Below are 18008 nucleotides of genomic sequence, written 5' to 3'. Positions count from 1 at the left end.
AACAGGAAAGGATTGTTGACTGAATATCCACTATGAACTAGGTAGGAACTGCTGAGTGATGGATAAACATTATCTCATTGAATCTGTTCAGCGTCTACGACATAGGGGACATTGCTCTATCTTTTTTTAAGATAAGGAAATGTAGAATCGTTGAGTAACATGCTCAAGTCGATACTTAAATCACAGAGCTGAGATTTGTCTAACTCTAAACCCTTGACCTTTGTCAGACCTTTGGCCCACCATCCCTACCCTAAACATGGAATGAAGTTTTCCAGAAATGCGGGTAAAATTTTAAGAGGCTGACAGTAAAAGAGATTTACAATTCAATTTATTTTCATATTTTTCATTTATTTTCCAGAAAAAGAAATCACATTTCAGTAACAACTTACATATAGAATTAAACTTTGTTCTGGAATGGGAGCCCTAGTTGCAGTCATGTGTCATAATAAATAATTGCATATTCAGGATTTTGTGAAATAGGTGATTGGGAAAATTATGAACAAAAACCACAAACATTATTATTTACAAAAAGTGATATCCATACTATTTCTAACTTATAAGGCAAGTAATGTTCTGATGGTCTCATGATTATCTTCAACAAGTCAATTACACACTTTCCTGTCACCATTGCCAGCAGAGAGCTTTGCTGCAATTCTGTGAAGGAGCAAGCCTTCGCTTCTGTTGTTGGTTTTCTCTTGAGCACAGCATAGAAGCAGTAAAGTTTTCATCACAGACTAAGCAGTAATGGCTGTCAGAATAAAGTATGCTCTTTTGAAATAGACGTGTAGGAAAAAGGCTGGGAATCAACATTTTGACTAAATTTTAAAAGTATCTTGAGTATTTTAATCCACAATTCCTTGTATAAATATTTTATACCCAAGGTATTTTTGTGAAATTATGTACTCAGTACAAGATTAAAAAGAAATTTAGTCTATTTTTGCTACATAGATCAAAGAGAGCTCTAAATAAAGGCTACCACCAAATCAAATTACACACAGCATTTTCCTTAATTGACAGGATTTCATTACCTATAGAAACACAGCACAATCTTTCTGAGATTCCTAGTTTCTTATATTGTTCAAGTTTAAAAAAATCAATGCCTTACATGGCCACTTAGTATGAATGAAAATTAATATCTGAGCACTTAATTCATGTGATCTTTTACTATACAAGTAAAAAAAACCCAAAAATTCTTTTTAATAAAAAACAATCATGTTCAAACAGCTTAAAAAGCCAGCTGTATACATTACTGCTTGGCCTGTAGTGAAGCTCTGTTCATAGATAAGATTAATATATCATCATATCAACACTTGGCTTTTTCAAGAAAAATTATTCAGCAGCAATTTTCCAATTCCCCTTAGACAGAGAGGAGAGAGAGAGAGACATACACACCGAGAGAAAGAAAGAGAGAGAGAGAGAGATAAAGCGAGAGAGAATATGAATTAGACAGGAGCCAACTCTTCCATGTATGTCTATTTAACAAAGCAAGAACTAAATTCTGACATCAAAAATCAAAACAGCTACATGAATTATCATTCTAGCAACTTGAAAAGAAAAAAAAATCTGACTTTGGATCTTGGGACAGTGGTCCTTGTGATAGTTACTTGTTGTATGATTTAAAATACCTTAGAGTGATGGTGTATGAATAATATCAAACATTTACTTTGCCAGATAAAAAGTCATAAAAGTAATATAAAAGCGAAGGAGTGAGATGGAATTAACATTTGTATGATATACTCATTCAATGGAACATTTTAAAATTATACATGGCTTATGATCTATCAGGCTGATTCACAAATTCTGGATGGATTAAAAACTGAACTACCTTTAGAGAAATGTAAAGTGATTCAGTTTGATTCTTTTCTGTATGATAACAGACAATTTACCCAGGAAGTTTTTAAAGAAACATTGTTGATTTGCTAAAAAAGCAACTGATTGGCAAAGTAAAGCAAAACAACAACAACAACAAAAAAACCCACCACCACCACCACCAACAACAAAAACCTGTGAAATGCTCATTAAAAGTATAGAATCTTGCAAAATCTGTGCTAAACAGTGCACTGCTCTTGGCTTTCCCCAAAATGTTTTTAATATAATTTCTGACAAGCTTATGTAAAAAAACTGTCAACATGGATCTATCATGATTCAGATTCCTAAAGCTGTTTAGTAAAACATTGCTGCAGATTATTCACTGGCATTAATTCCACACTGCAAACAATTGGAAACATCTTCAACAGATAGGGGTCTGATATGCTGGTCATAGGTGCAAGCCTTAAAAACAATACAAAAACAATTTAAAAAATTTTATTGTTTTGAATATTTTAGATGATAAAGTTAAATTCACTAAGAGATACTAATGAAATTTAAAATAGATAACAATTCATTTGAAATGACAGGAATTCCCTTAAAATTAAAAAAAAATTCCAGAAGCATTTTTTCAAAGCATTCCTGGTTATTTTGCTTACAATCATTGAAGGATATATAAACTAGTGTTAAAAGAAAACTTTTCCAAAGGGTTCTCAAGGTATGCTTAGAAACAAAAGTTTTTACCTCATTCAATAACTTTCTTAAGCTTCATTAAACACTAACATTTATTATTAATGTCCAAGGAGAGAGAATTATAGTACAGGACCATTTGTTCTCAGATCACAATGAATATCTTCCAGAACACAATTTGTAAAATACTGGAATATTGGTGAGCATAGCCCAAATACTCTTTACTTCTTCCCTTTAAAACATTATGGGACATTAAAAAATATATTTGTTTTTTGCCAAAACATTTTTTTACAAGGATAAAGATGTATTTAAGAGAGGCAAGGTATTACTCTAGGGATAGAAGGAGGCAGTTAGAAATCGAAGGAAAAATAATTTTAGAAGTTAAACCTGGAGAATAAATTATTATACCCATGGTCAATGTCAACTATGAGGTGTCTTTTCCGCATAGACATACCCATTTAGGAAAGAAGTCAGATATTAGACATGAGGGCCAATCAAGAGATTCACCATGGTCAACTCAACAGACTTTACATTTAACACTCCTTCATGAAAGATATTTAGATCTTAATTAGATATCAACAATGCAACTCTAGCTTGCAGAAGATGACAGAACATTGAAGCAATGACACAAGAGAAAGGCAAGTGTTTTGTTGTTGTTCATTTGTTTTTAATATTTAGAGACTTAAGCAATGTATTCCTGTTTTGTTTTCCCTCCATGCACTCCACTGACAAAAAGGAACATTAATGGTAGCCATATTTAATTCATAAGTGAGAGAATGGCATTTAGATACTGTTTCCACATGATAAAAAAGCCTAAAGGGGCAGGGAAAATACAATAAAGTCTTAAGAGGAAAGTGCACACAGTAAAAGGTGGTGAGGCTGGTCATTCGAATAGTCCCTTTAATCAGTGTAACTTGGATTGATTTGTACATTTATATCAACAATTTAATTTGACTCATTGCATGGACACATCATATTACATTAACTTTCAAGGCTATATTTAGAGATCACTCTTGTTTTGCTATTATTAAATATAATATCATGCTTTCATTTTTTAAAAAAATTGCTGATCAGAAAACCATGTGGCAAAATGAGTACATTCAGACTGAATGGGATTTTGCTCAAATGTATAATCTTTTGGAAAAGGAAAAGCTTAAACACAGACACACACACACACACTCATCTGTTTAGTATGTATCTGCATATTTTACTGTATTGTTCAATTTAATTTACAGCCTGTGGCTATTTTGAGAAAAAATATTGGTGCAACTCTTTTAGAATGAGGATACCACATGTTTGTAAAGTCAAAAGCTTACAAAATAAATAGGTTCAACTCACAAGTTAGAGATCTGAATGTCCCTTGCAAAGAAGGAAACATTTATTAGGATTTTGTGTTTGAATAAATAACAGCTTGCAACCTCCCTTCTACTTCAAGTCTTTTAAGACATTGAAGAAAAGGACAGAAATATGAAAATGAGAAAATGCATTGCAGGCTACTTTGAGACTGAGATAGTATAACAGAGTAACTTTAAGAAAAAGATAGGAATTTTCCTAGGAAAAAAATATATTTTTTTAAGATTGTAGGCAATTAAGTGGACTGAATGAAAAATAAACTGACTAGAAAAATGTTTTTCATCTTAGAATTTAATGCTTAAAATCTGATATAATGTCAGAACTAAGAAGGACCTTAGAGATCTACTAGAGCAATGATTCTCAAATTTGGGGCACTTATCAAAATGTATATTCCCAAATCCCATCCCTAGAAGTTTATGCTGTCAATACAAATTTATCAATGCCTACTGTGTATAGCTTGTATGAACTTGATTATACATGATACCTTACAATGCCTCAAAAGGTGGTTTATCTAAGTAAAGTAGAAGAATCATGGAATTTCAGGGATGGAAGACATTGACATTTCATAGATCATTGTGTGTTGTTACGGTGTTTAACAATGTTTATCAGTCCCTACTATCTTCTAGGCATAGTGGTGACCAAGACAAAATCATTAATAAGTGATGATACAAAACATTAGTAAGTGATGACACCAATCATACTTTGAGAAGCAGTGATTCTTTTTTGACAATTTTGTTATTGGAATTATCCTTATTTTGGTAATGGTTTTCCATGGTGGCTTTTACCTTGGCATTCAAATGAAGTATGTACAGTGACATAAAACAGATTTTTTTTTGTTCAGGATGGACAAAGCAATTAAGGCGTTTACTTTGCAGTCAGAATAACTGGGTTATTGTCAGCTGCAGTGTCATTTTGGGGAAATTAATTATTCTATTTAAGCCTCAGTGTCATCGCTTGTAAAACAGGAATTAAAAAGAGTACTTACAATTTTTTGATTGATAAGAGAATTAAATGAGCTAATATCTGTAGTGACTGCTATGTGGTAAACACTCTGTCAATTTTTATTGTGTATCATTCAATTACTATTATTTTTACAAGTTTGCTTATAAAGCCTCAAAAGGTGGTTTATCTGAATAAATTACAACTGTGGAACTTCAGAGTTGGAAGACACTTGACAGATCATTGCGTGTTGTTATGGTGTTTAAACCACGCTTTGGGGAGCCCTGATTTAAACTGTTGGAGAAACTCCTGCATTTCTTTGAGCTGTTTTGCCTACCAGGATTCCATGTGCAATTTTATTAGAAACAAATGCCCTGCTGTTAAGAAAAGCTTGGAAGCCACTGGCAATCCCAACTCCTCATTCTAAAGATGAGAAACTGAAAAGGGCAGTGACTTGTCCAATATTATATGGCAGGAGTTAGGGGTAGACCCAACTATAGTATTATAGTTATCTGCTTTCTAAAAAAAGATTTAGAAGTGGAAATATGTGTAATTATAGCTCAAATACTTTGCTAAGAATATATAAAACGAAAAAAGTTCTGTAGTTTGACTGAGGGATTCCTATTTATTAACTCAAAACCCTTTGAATTGTGGACATTCTTTCTTTTACAGGTGAAATATATTCCCAAATACCATACAGTGAATTTCCATTTTGGCTGTGGGTGTAGAGAAGAATACAACTTTAAAAATGATTAAAAAATTTAATTCTTAGTAATTATAAATTTCAATTATGATAAAATTCAGACTAATTCTTAATAAAAATTTATTTTTAAAAATTTCATGAAAATATGGATTTTATTGGAAAAGAAAAACATACTTTCCATGTTGCCAAAATAAAGTAGCATCATTTATACTTTTTATCTTGCTAAAGCAGAACCTTTTAAAGATCATAACGTTCAGGAAATGGTGTTCTGGTTAACTGGAAACATTTCTTTTTGTTTTAACCCCTAGTACTGAAAATAGTTTTAATACCTACTAGTTCATTTTATTCTGACTTGGGAATAAAATGAATAAATGAATATGACTTAACGTCTTTGATAACTGAGACTCTTTCATTGCCTAGGATCATTTTCAGGACATGAATTCTTATTCTACAGTACTGTGGATATAGATGTAACGGGAGATTATAATCTACAAAATTAAAAAAAAAAAACAAAATGTCAAAAGACAAATCCCTGATACCAGCTTACTGTGTTATTATTTGATGTCTTTTCTGAAAGATGAAGGGATACATTTTCTATTGAGGTTCTGGTTATTCATAGTTCAATCATTTTAAAATTGCTGACTCCCATTCTGTTTCATAAAGACCAATTAAGGAATTACAGGATTCCTTCATAGTTTCTAATTTAGTCCCTAGAAACATTTGAATAATGTTAGAGATTACTGTAATCTATGCTTTTAATTACATTTTTAAAAATCAATAAAATTAGTTTTTGGGAAAAAACCCTTGTGTTTAATTACTAATTCATTCCAGACCTATACAAAATAAAACAAAATAAAATATAAATACAAAGACATGAGAACCAGTAATATTTACACTTTTTTAATATGCTTTGTATTAATATTCAAATTTTTAAATGAATTGATTACTTAAAAACACATTGCTATATCTATATGCTGGACAATTCTCAGTTTTCTGCTGCTTACTCTCCATTGATTTTGGTGTCATAAATTCCATGTTTCATGGAATTTAGAATTTTGCATTTTCTATTTTGGTTTCAAAATCCAAATTGGATACCTTTACATAAAATGAGTATACGAATTAGTTTGTTCAAAGAAACTTCAACACCAGACTACTTTAGGGAGCCGACTGAGAGTTTGTTGAATAGTAAGAATTTTCCCAGGGTAAAACAAATCATCTGGAACATTCTTTTGGTAGCAAGCACTAACAGAGGAGTACAAAGATTAATTTAAAATGTTTCACTATAAACAATTGTCAGTCACAATCTCATTTTAGAAGTAAGACTTTAAAAATTTAATTTCATTCTAAAATTTAAAGGGGCTAAAGATTCTTTGTTAAATTTGAGTGGATATAAAATGAAAATTTAACAACTAATTATAAAAATAATAACTTAATAATTATAGTTATTTAATAGCATAACCTATAATAAAAATTGGTTTATGTTTCAATAAGTTCTAGGACTTAAAGGAAGACTAACATTTTCAGATCTGAATGAGGGAAGGTTTTACAACTGAGACTCCCGAAGAAGTTCGTCTTTCTGAATGTTCATATGGTGGGGCCAGATTGAATAATTACAGTCTTTATTATACCTTGCAACGATGAAATGACATACATTTTTGATAACTCTCCTCTTGCTTCTCCAAGAATGGCAAAGATTTACAGTTTTATACAATGAATCTTAATCATCTGAAAGGAAATTTATTACACAGTAATGTGAATAGAATTTCATTTATAAAGCTTATTTTTTCATTCTCAAATGCTATAAACAATGATTAAAACCCTTCTGGATCTAAACAGGGGACTTTTTTTTTCCCTAAAATTCTCAGTCTCAGTATTTTGATTTCCTGTTGATGAAGAGGAAGACGCGAGGTATCATTCCCCCATACTGGATGAGGAAGATCATCCATTCAGAGTAATTAGGCAAAAGTTGTTAGCCAGTTCAACTACGGAAAGTCTTGTAATCTTAAAATCACAATTTTGGTTTTAGTCTGACTGATTATTCAGCAATCCCCACATTTGCTAAACTGTAGAGAGGGGCAAGTAGTTAAGACTTCAACATCTTCTTTACTCTTGATTATAATTTAATATACTTAAACTTTAAATATGAATTGCTTTCCCTTTTTACACAAGTTATAAAAATAAGAGGCCCTGTTTACACAGTTTGTATTTTTATGAAATTTGCAGTTTGAAAAAAAAGCTTTTTAAAAAGTGGTAACTAATGCTTTTCTTTGAATATGCTGTAACCTTAGAATTTTTTTCTGAAATAGTTTCTCAATTTAACCCACTAAACATTTGAAGATAGAATTTTTATTTAGCACTAGAGTAAAACATACTAAGGATTGAAGAAAAGTAAGTTTGTTTCTTTTTCTTCTGGTTCCACTTAAGTTTCTTTAATATGTGGCACCCCCTTTTATGACAGCTATCAATATTATATTTAAATTTTATATATTGACAAAATGCAATCTACCTCTGTAAGCATTGTGCCATTCAACAATACTACTATTAAATTTACATACCACAGTTTGAATTACATCCATTTCAGGAATGGTAAAATGCTAAAACTCAAGTGTCTAACTGCTTTACTGGAATGAGAGTACAATTTACAAATACAATAATTACATTTTAAAACCATTAACAATATTACACCTAGAAGTAAATACTGTAGGACTGGTCGTCATGGTATTGTGTGAGGGAAATCACAGCTGAAAGTCATTGACTTTCCACCTGATGTATCCCAAGTGCAGATATTGGTTTGTTTTCATCAAACCAAAATTAAAACCTGTTTCTCATACATCAGTTCTCCATTATATGAATCCTCCAAATCCTTGCGTAAGATTTTATTAGTTATCTGCCAAGTATTTTCCTGCAAAACAAAACAACAAGTTAACAGGTTATCTGCTAGTTCAATAATGTAATTATTATATGGGTAACATTTCTATTCCTCCTTCCCTACCCCTAGGAGCCAGATACTGTATACTTTAGAGGTGCAATACAAATAAAAGATACATAACGTTTCCAAATCAATTTTCAATTTTTCAGATCGGCTAGTTGACTTTTCACATTTCCATAGATCAACCATTTGCAGAGGTTTGGGGTTTGCCCAGAATAGATTGGGAGATTTATTTCTGGATGTGAGAATGCAACTTATTTTAGAAAGGGTGATCATATAACTTATTTCCAACTTGGATCATTTTCGAGAGTGAAAAGGGTATAATTAATAATTACATCAGTACAACAGACATGAAAAACCAGGATTTATCCCAGCAAATCACTGAAAAGTATAATCACTCTAGTATTAGAGAGTTCCTCTCCCCAAATTGAAAAACAAAACAAAACCCCATGGTTTGTGCCAAATAAAACTTGTCTCATGGCCACATTCAGCTTATGGGTGACCATTTTTGATCTGTGGCCTAGATTCTTTGAGTTTGTGATTAAAATGAAAAATAGATTCTCCCAGATCTCAGCTAAACCTGACAAGTCTAAACCTATGAAGCCCTGTCAGAGAACAAAAAGTTTTCAGGTGGGAGATACATTAAAAGGCAAGGCTGGGTGCAGTGGCTCACGCCTGTAATCCCAGCACTTTGGGAGGCTGAGGCGAGCAGATCACGAGGTCAGGAGATCAAGACCATCCTGGCTAACACGGTGAACCCCCGCCTCTACTAAAATACAAAAAATTAGCCGGGCTTGGTGGTGGGCACCTGTAGTCCCAGCTACTTGGGAGGCTGAGACAGGAGAATGGCGTGAACCCGGGAGGTGGAGCTTGCAAGGAGCCGAGATGGCACCACCGCACTCCAGCCTGGGCAACAGAGTGAGACTCCAGCTCACCACCCCCCCCAAAAAAAAAAAAAGCAAACAGTATTTGTCTGGTTCATCAATCTAATAAAAGTAGGATTTACTCCATTAACCTCAGTATATACATCTATATAATGGGAACAACTAGTCCCACTTAAGAAACAGAGTTAGAAGTCAGAGCCTCCTGACTTCTGATTCACTGTCCTATTTCATTGTCCTACTTCTACTTCATTCAATAACTGGTTTGTTTTCTAATTGGGATGGGGGTTGGGAGTGGAAAAGAGGTGGAGGAAAAAGATGAGAAAATCACAATCTATTCCTCTTAAGGAAGAGTAGCTAAGGCAACATTATTTATGCAAATGAAAAAATCAAGATACTTATTTACCTGCAGCAAACCTTTTCTTGATGAGTGAAAATCGATACCCTGCTCCAACAAGTTCAATGTCACAGCCAGAAAGGGTGCTTCCTTCACTTGTGAACTGCACAACCAATGGAGAAGGTTTGCTTGGGCCTTCAGATAACTGAAATCTTGCCAACAAAGAACCCACCCCTAAAAAAAAAACAAACATTATTACAAGGTAACAGCCAATGTAATATTCTGGATATAATTTTGGAGATTGCATTCAAAAATTAACATACAAAATCAGACTTCATTGACAAAATGGTGATTAAATGAAGTTTATCATTGAATATTATGAGCAACTCTATTTGCACACTGGTAGAAGTGTACTTCCGTGAGATGGTACCTCAAAATTTGAAGATGGGCTACTTGGAAGCCCTTGTATTTTCCAACCTATGATTTTTCACTCTCTCTGAGGAGAGTGAAAAATGTCTAATCAGGGAGTGTGGAATCTGACACAGGATGAAAACATGCCTCCTTAAGAGGCCTAAACGATAGTTTGATGTGGAGTCTGTAGAAAAGGGGTAAAAGAGAATTCATTGAAGAATTATTTGCTTTTATTAATTGAAATAAGTAAATGCAAAAATGGAGTGAAATATTCTGCTTGTTTTTATTGCTACATGTTTTGGGTAATAGTTGGCAAATACCTAAAAGCCATTTTAGCTTTACATGTTAAATAAAATAAGCTTGTGATTCCATTACCTCCATTTTCTGACTTCTGAGAGATATCAGGAATCTTCCACAATATTCTCTGTTGTTCAGCGTTCCTAAAAATGAATTAGGTAAAAGGTTTTTGCATATCCAAGAGTTTTTGTTTAGTGGATGCTATGTTTTTTTTTTCGTATAGTATTAATTTTTAAAAATAGATCTTGAAAAGTTTTACTACAATTTAAAAATTCCCTGTCTCTCTCTCTCTCCCCTCCCAGACATACATAACTCTTTTTTCTCTGTCCTTATTGTAACTAGCTAGAAAACAGTGAAATGAACATTTAGAGGACAAAGTAGAGCTAAAATTTTTTTAAAAAATAAATTTGCTGAAACAGATACACGGGAAGATAGATGGAAGTATTAGTTAATCAATTAATTAAGGTAATTTAAATTGGGGTCATGATCTGACTGACATTCATTTTTAAAACAAATTCCACTTTTTGCTTCTGACAGTCATATGGAAAAATGAAATGCTCTTTCTAGAACAAGTCCTTTATAACAGATGATATAGGCACAATGTATCTATTCAGTTTCTAGTCCCATACCTTCTCTAGTGTGCCTTTTTATAGTTCAGAGGCTACAAAATGAAACACTACATTTCTCAGAGGCCTTTGCAGTTAGGGTCCTAGGTACAAATTAGGTTTACCAATTGCATGCACGGTTTGAGATTTAGAAGACAGAAAGGAGGCAAAGGCCATTCTCCTGCAGCTTTCTTGACTGTTTTCCTCTAACCAGCAATCTAACTCAGATGTGGGGATCTTCTAACACCAGGGGTCCACTCTAGCCTCTAATTTGTGGGTGCCAAGAAGCACTTAAGGAGGTACCAATAGGAGCTTGCTGGTCCTAGGATCAGAGTTACAGCTGTGGCTTCTTGAATTCTGTGGTTCTACCGGTGGCCTTCTAATTTCTCTCCTTCCCTGGATTGTGGCAGGCCAGTTCTGTAGAGCTCTGGGAGGCTTTTTTGGAGATTCAGCCTGTTCCTTTAGCACTTCCACCATTGTGTAAGCATTGAAGTCCCTGTTGAATTAGTTTTTGCTTAAAATAGCTACCAGCAGATTCTATTTCCCGTCCTGAACCCTAATACACAGGCCTGCTGTCATCTCCTCCTACAGGACACACAAGTGCTAAGAAGTCTGTGACCCCTTGACCCAGAGGAGCCCTTTGGTGGGGAGAACAGGAGGCTTCATACCAGACCGCTGGTGGGAGCACCGCCTGGAGCTTGGTGACTCCTCCATCGATGGGGACCAGGAACTGCACATTGTTGAGGGCCACAGCGGTCGTCATTGCATCTGTATTGTATTTGTAATCTATGCGCAGGTCAGTGCTTGAAGGCTCACATCGCCAATTCACTGCCAGGTTTAGAGGCGTGGACTGAATGCCCTGGGCAGACACCTTGCCAAATGACAGGGAAGAGAACATTTAAGGCTCGACCAATAATCTGAAACAAAACCAGAAGCTATGATTTTCTCCCACAGGGATGTTCTTAGACATCAAAATGTCATCGTGTTGTTTATGCTGCTCACAAGCAACCATGAGTGACAGGCACCGTGAAGGGTGCTGTAAGAGAGAGCTGGGTGCTTCAGGTAAACCATTACAGACTAAAAACACGAAAGCAGCTACTAGTCTCAGTGGCACTTTGGAGTTTCCAGTACACTTCATGTCAGTTAAGGAGGTGGAATAGTACACTGGCCGGGAGCTGAGGCCAGGAAGCTAGACAGTCCCAGGTGTGAATTCTGATTCTGCCACTCCACTTACAAGCTGAGTGATCTTGGACAAGTCCCTAAACCCCTCTGAGCTTCAATTCTTTCCTCATCTGCTAAATGGGAATTACAACAATCATATTTACCTATAGGGTTGTCAGGAAGATTGAAGGAGATTTTTTTTTTTGTGAAACACTCAGCAGGATGCCTAGCACACACTAGGAATTACATTTTCATAAATGCCACCTCTTACCATATTTTCTCTTCTACAACAAACCAGTGAGTTAGACTAGGGTAGGTTATTATTACTCCTTTGGGATTTCATACCTGGTTTCAAGTCCTTACTTTGGCAAATCCCAAAGGGAGTAACTGGAAGTTACTTCCAGTTTTTACTTCCTTTGGGATTCCTTTAGCTGGAAGTGCTACAGCACTGGAATCTACTGTTGATACTAATTAGAATCAGCTGTGAGCTTGACCAAGAAAAAACCAGGTTTGAAGAATCAACAAACATGGATCTAAAGACAATAATATTGATGTGAATTCTGGGTCCACAGTGAAAAATTTACAGTGTTACAATTTCTCGATCGTTCATTATGGCGCTGAATAGGTCTCTAAGAAAGTCACCTCTCGGCCGGGCGCGGTGGCTCAAGCCTGTAATCCCAGCACTTTGGGAGGCCGAGATGGCGGATCACGAGGTCAGGAGATCGAGACCATCCTGGCTAACACGGTGAAACCCCATCTCTACTAAAATATACAAAAAATTAGCCGGGCGAGATGGCGGGCGCCTGTAGTCTCAGCTACTGGGGAGGCTGAGGCGAGAGAATGGCGTAAACCCGGGAGGCGGAGCTTGCAGTGAGCTGAGATCCGGCCACTGCACTCCAGCCTGGGCGACAGAGCGAGACTCCATCTCAAAAAAAAAAAAAAAAAAAAGAAAGTCACCTCTCACAAGTACACGTACATTGCAGGGATCAGATGAGTGGTGTCTATGCCCTTGGATTTTTATTCATGGAGTGTGATGAGCTTTGCTGATTTTGAAGGATATAAACAACTGTCTAGGAAATGCCTGCACATATGGTCACCATGGAGAAGGGTCCTGAGGGTAGATGGAACTCTGAAGGCAGGAGTGGCTGTGGCAGAAACAAGCCCCAAAATGGATTCTTTTATAAAATGACAGATATGGCTTTGATGACAATTTAAGCTAGTTAACCATTATAGTTTTTAAACTTTGAATATGATTGGCAGCATAATGCTTTCTGCAGGCAAACATTTATTTAGAAATCTATTAACTAAAGCAGATCAAAAGCAGAGCAGAATCCCCCTCCCCCACCCCTTTTTCTGAACTCTGTCCTCAGCAGTAGTTCTCAACCTGATTATAGTTCCTTTACCTGGGGAGGTGCTTTTTGGATATATGAAAATGTGTTTTTGATTGTCCCAATTTCTGGGGGATCCTTTTGGGCCAGAAACTAAACGTGCTGCATTTAAGGGCAGTTCCACAAAATGCTAATTGTACTTCTCCACCCAATTCCTTGCATTGTTGAAAAACAACAACAAAAACACAGCTAAATAACAGCAAAAGGGATTCCTCAGAGCACACGTTAAAATAAAGCAGCAAGTCTTGGGCAGTTTACATTTCACAAATTACTTTGAAATATATTAGGCTATTAACTTCTTATAGTAAGCTATAAAATAGGTAGATGTAATTATTACCCTTATTTGAAGATGAGGAAACTGAGGTTCTGGGATATTAAGTACCTGATGTCAGTGGCCAGTAGAAAGCTGACTTAATTCTAGAATTCAGTATATTGCCTACACTTTATTTATTTTAAAAAAGTAGAGACGGGATCTCACTATGTTGCCCAGGCTAGTCTTGAACTCCTGGGCTCAAGCGATCCTCTCGTCTCAGCCTCCCAAAGTGTTAGGATTACAGGCGTGAGCCACCACGTCCAGCCCTTGCCTACACTTTAGTACTTTACACAAAGTTCATACTGCAATAGGTGAATCCTGTCTAATTTCTAGATTTACTTAATAACAAACATGGAAATGAAAAAAACTCTATAGGATTTAATGATTAAAAATTTTTTTAATCTGAAGTGAAGACGTACATGCAGTGTATATAACCAGCGTCCACGAAGGAAAGGAACTGCCATCTTATTTTCACACTTTGGGGATGCAAACCATACATGAAATTTAACTTCTGCCTTGAAATTTAATTTCTCATTCAGAAAAAAATTACATTTAGAGTTTTCCTTTCTTATTTCCTTTCATTTCTCTCAAAGCATAAAGCAGTCACTAAGCATTTTAAAATATTTTGGGAAAAAATTATATAAAATGTGTTTTCTGTTATATTTTAATTTGTAAGTGATGAATTTATACCGTATTACATATTTTTTCAGTATTATCCATAATGTTCAAAGAGTATATACTATTTTCATAAGGAAAAATTATATTCTTTTGCATTTTTGGAAAATATACCATTATATAGATATTTCACTTTAAATGGTTTCCTTACAACAATTTAAATAAATATTTTCCAAAGCATAGGATGCATAGACTCCCTTGAGAAACTTATACAAAGTACAGATACTTGGGTTGCATTCCAAGCCAATTAAATAAAATAAAAAAATTAAATATATATATGTATCTGCTAGGTCCTAACACTCCCAAATATACATATATTACACGTGTATTTAATAATGATATCTACCTATATTTACATATAATATATAATATATTCACATATAATATATTATATATTATATTCACATATAATACATCATATTTATATATTTGTATATTTTATATAATATTTTAAAATATTTATATAAATATATTTAAAATTTTTTTTTTTTTTTTTTTTTTTTTTGAGGCGGAGTCTCGCTCTGCCGCGCAGGCTGGAGTGCAGTGGCCGGATCTCAGCTCACTGCAAGCTCCGCCTCCCGGGTTCACGCCATTCTCCTGCCTCAGCCTCCCAAGTAGCTGGGACTACAGGCGCCCGCCATCTCGCCCGGCTAGTTTTTTTTTTGTATTTTTTAGTAGAGACGGGGTTTCACCATGTTAGCCAGGATGGTCTCGATCTGCTGACCTCGTGATCCACCCGTCTCGGCCTCCCAAAGTGCTGGGATTACAGGCTTGAGCCACCGCGCCCAGCCTAAAATATTTGTGTAAATAAATATTTATATTTATAAATATAATGTGTTATTTCATAAGTATTATATATTGTATATATAACTATTATAAATAAATATATATAATGTATATTTCTTTTTAGCATCAATTCAGAACCGGCATTTGATTGAGAAACACAGTCAAGTTTGAGATGTCCTGATTTTTATTAAAGTACAACTTTCTTCATTTTAAGAAAATTAATCTGAACATACTTAATCAAAAATCACAATGCATTAAAAATATGGTAAATGAAATGAGCCAGGCACAGAAAGACCAATACCACCTGATCTCACTCTTATGTGAAATATTTGAAAGTTGATCTTGGCTGGGCACAGTGGCACTTTGGGAGGCCAAGGCAGGGGGATCACCTGAGGCCAAGAGTTTGAGACCAGCCTGGCCAACATGGTGAAACCCCGTCTCTATCGAAAATACAAAAAGTAGCCAGGATGGTGGTGCGTGCCTGTAATCCCAGCTACTTGGTAGGCTGAGGCAGGAGAATTGCTTGGACCCAGGAGGTGGATGCTACTATAAGCTGAGATCGTGCCACTGCACTCCAGCTTGGGCAACAGAGCGAGACTTCATCTCAAAAAAACTAAATAAATAAAATAAAATAAACATAAAAATAAAAGTTGATCTTATAGAATCAGAGAGTAGAATGGTGGTTACCATAGGCTGAGGTAGTGGTGGTGGAGGTGGTTGGGGTGGGGGTTTGTTTAGGGAGATGTTGTTCAAAGGACAAAAAACTTCAGTTAGATGAGAAGAATAAATACAAGGATCAATTGCATAATGTGGTGACTATAGGTAATAACCATATACTGTATTATTGAAAAACGCTAAAGACAGTGAATGGAAAGTGTTCTCATCACAAAGATAACTATGTGAGGTAATGAATATGTTAGTTTAATTTAGTCATTCCACAACGTACATATATTCAAAATATCATGTTGTACCTAATACAGATATACAATTGTACCTGTCAATTAAAAAATAAAAAGGTTTAAAAAAATCTAGGCAGTCAGCTGGTATTGTGGCTCATGCCTGTAATCTCAGCACTTTGGGAGGCTGATGCGGGTGGATCACCTGCGGTCAGGAGTTCCAGACCAGCATAGCCAACATGGTGAAACCCTGTCTCTACTAAAAATATAAAAAATTAGCAGGGCGTGCTGCTGCACGGCTGTAATCCTAGCTACTCGGGAGGCTGAGGCAGGAGAATCGCTTGAACGTGGGAGGTGGATGTTGCAGTGAGCCGAGATTGTGCCACTGCACTCCAGCCTGTGTGACAGGGTGAGACTCTGTCTCAAAAAATAAAAAATAAAAAAAAGAAAAAAAATCCAGTCACTCAAGTGGCTGAGAATCAATGAGAGACTCAGGCACTATCAGGATCCTGGTATGAATAATAATTTGAGGTAAGGTCAATCCTAGATACAAAAAGAAAGTTCTCATATATTGTATGTATCAAACATTCCTTTATTATTGAACTATTTCTTAACGTTAGATTTTTATTAGAATTCTTTCATAGGACTATCTTACTAGAAAAACGAAAGCAGATTGTTTACACTGAATCATTTAAAATAAGAGGTTGTAGTATAGTAATGTTCTTAACAAAATTATAATCATCTTGTTTATTAACATAAAATTGTAATCTTAATTAGTATAATGTTCTGCAACTTCATTTTTTGTGGCACATTTCTCTAATTTTGTGATAAAATATTTTACTTGTAAGCTTGAACTAATAAGAACATGTATGAATATTTTTGTCAGTAGTCCCCAAGTTGTCTTTTAAAGTTTCCATTTAGAAAAATGAGTTATAGCTTTTAAATAATGTTAAAAGAAGCATTACTTTGGTTATTTCTATTCAATAATAGGTACTTTAGACAACAAGTATGTCATGTGAAAGAGATACTGACCATGTAAATAGGCTTACCTGATATTTGAGCATGTCAACGTTATAATATGTAGCCTGGGGTTTTTGTTCAGACACTTTCTTTAGGTGAGTCATCAAATTTGGCATGTTTACCCAGAATTCCTTGGTATTGGCATCATTTTGTGTATTATCACTGTTCATTTGGGAAGAAAAATGATTGAGTAGCATCTTAAAACAAATGCAAACCCTACAAGAAGCATCTTAGCAAATTGTCATCTGATATGTAGAGCCATCTTTTGACAATTTGTAGAGATTATTATGAATCTATTAACAGTGGTGTGGTTTTTGTACAAATACAGTTCTGAATGCCCTTGTGTTGGTAGATTAATATCCACAGGGAGGAGCTACTGTGTTGCTATCAGTCTCAGTGAGTGCTCAGTAATATTAACTAATTGCAGTGATAATTGGGTGCTTTCAAGAGTGAATTATTTATTATCTCAAACTTAATAGCCCTTTCTACTGCACCAGTTTTGTCTAAATTAGTCAGTTAATGCAATTAAGGAACTGAATACATTTATTTACTTTTGAATTACTTTCACCAGTAATTTCTCAGAAATTATTCAGCAAAATATTTGGTCAAATGTAAACACGGCCTTTATCACCAACTAAGCAGAAAACAGTGATACTAAAATTACCATGCTACCTTTTCAGCATTCATAATATTTCATCCATGAGCATTTAAATCATCAAAGATTTCACTTCACTTATAAGATGATCCTGGAGTTTAAATGACAATCATGGTAGTTATAATACAGAAGAAGAGCAGAGTCTTTACAAGCTAAGAAGTTT

The 18008-nt window shown here is 34.9% G+C and overlaps 1 protein-coding gene across 24 annotated transcripts in view; it reads right to left on the bottom strand.

Annotated features, from left to right (window-relative positions):
* Window positions 1-311: 311 nt before the first annotated feature.
* Window positions 312-18008, bottom strand: part of SGIP1 (SH3GL interacting endocytic adaptor 1) — a 245175-nt gene continuing 227478 nt past the window's right edge. For all 24 annotated transcript variants that reach the window (XM_033225190.1, XM_033225193.1, XM_033225191.1 and 21 more), the window contains 5 exons: window positions 17220-17352; window positions 11620-11822; window positions 10425-10489; window positions 9708-9872; window positions 312-8393 (listed from right to left, as the gene is read on the bottom strand). In XM_033225190.1, coding sequence (XP_033081081.1) covers window positions 8371-8393; window positions 9708-9872; window positions 10425-10489; window positions 11620-11822; window positions 17220-17352 — 589 coding nt within the window. In that variant the 3' untranslated portion in view covers window positions 312-8370. The remainder of the gene's footprint in view (window positions 8394-9707; window positions 9873-10424; window positions 10490-11619; window positions 11823-17219; window positions 17353-18008) is intronic.

Source organism: Trachypithecus francoisi, unplaced genomic scaffold, assembly GCF_009764315.1.
Source record: "Trachypithecus francoisi isolate TF-2019V2 unplaced genomic scaffold, Tfra_2.0 Lachesis_group12, whole genome shotgun sequence".
NCBI classification, from domain to species: domain Eukaryota; kingdom Metazoa; phylum Chordata; class Mammalia; order Primates; family Cercopithecidae; genus Trachypithecus; species Trachypithecus francoisi.
This window is presented reverse-complemented; position numbering and strand designations above follow the sequence as displayed.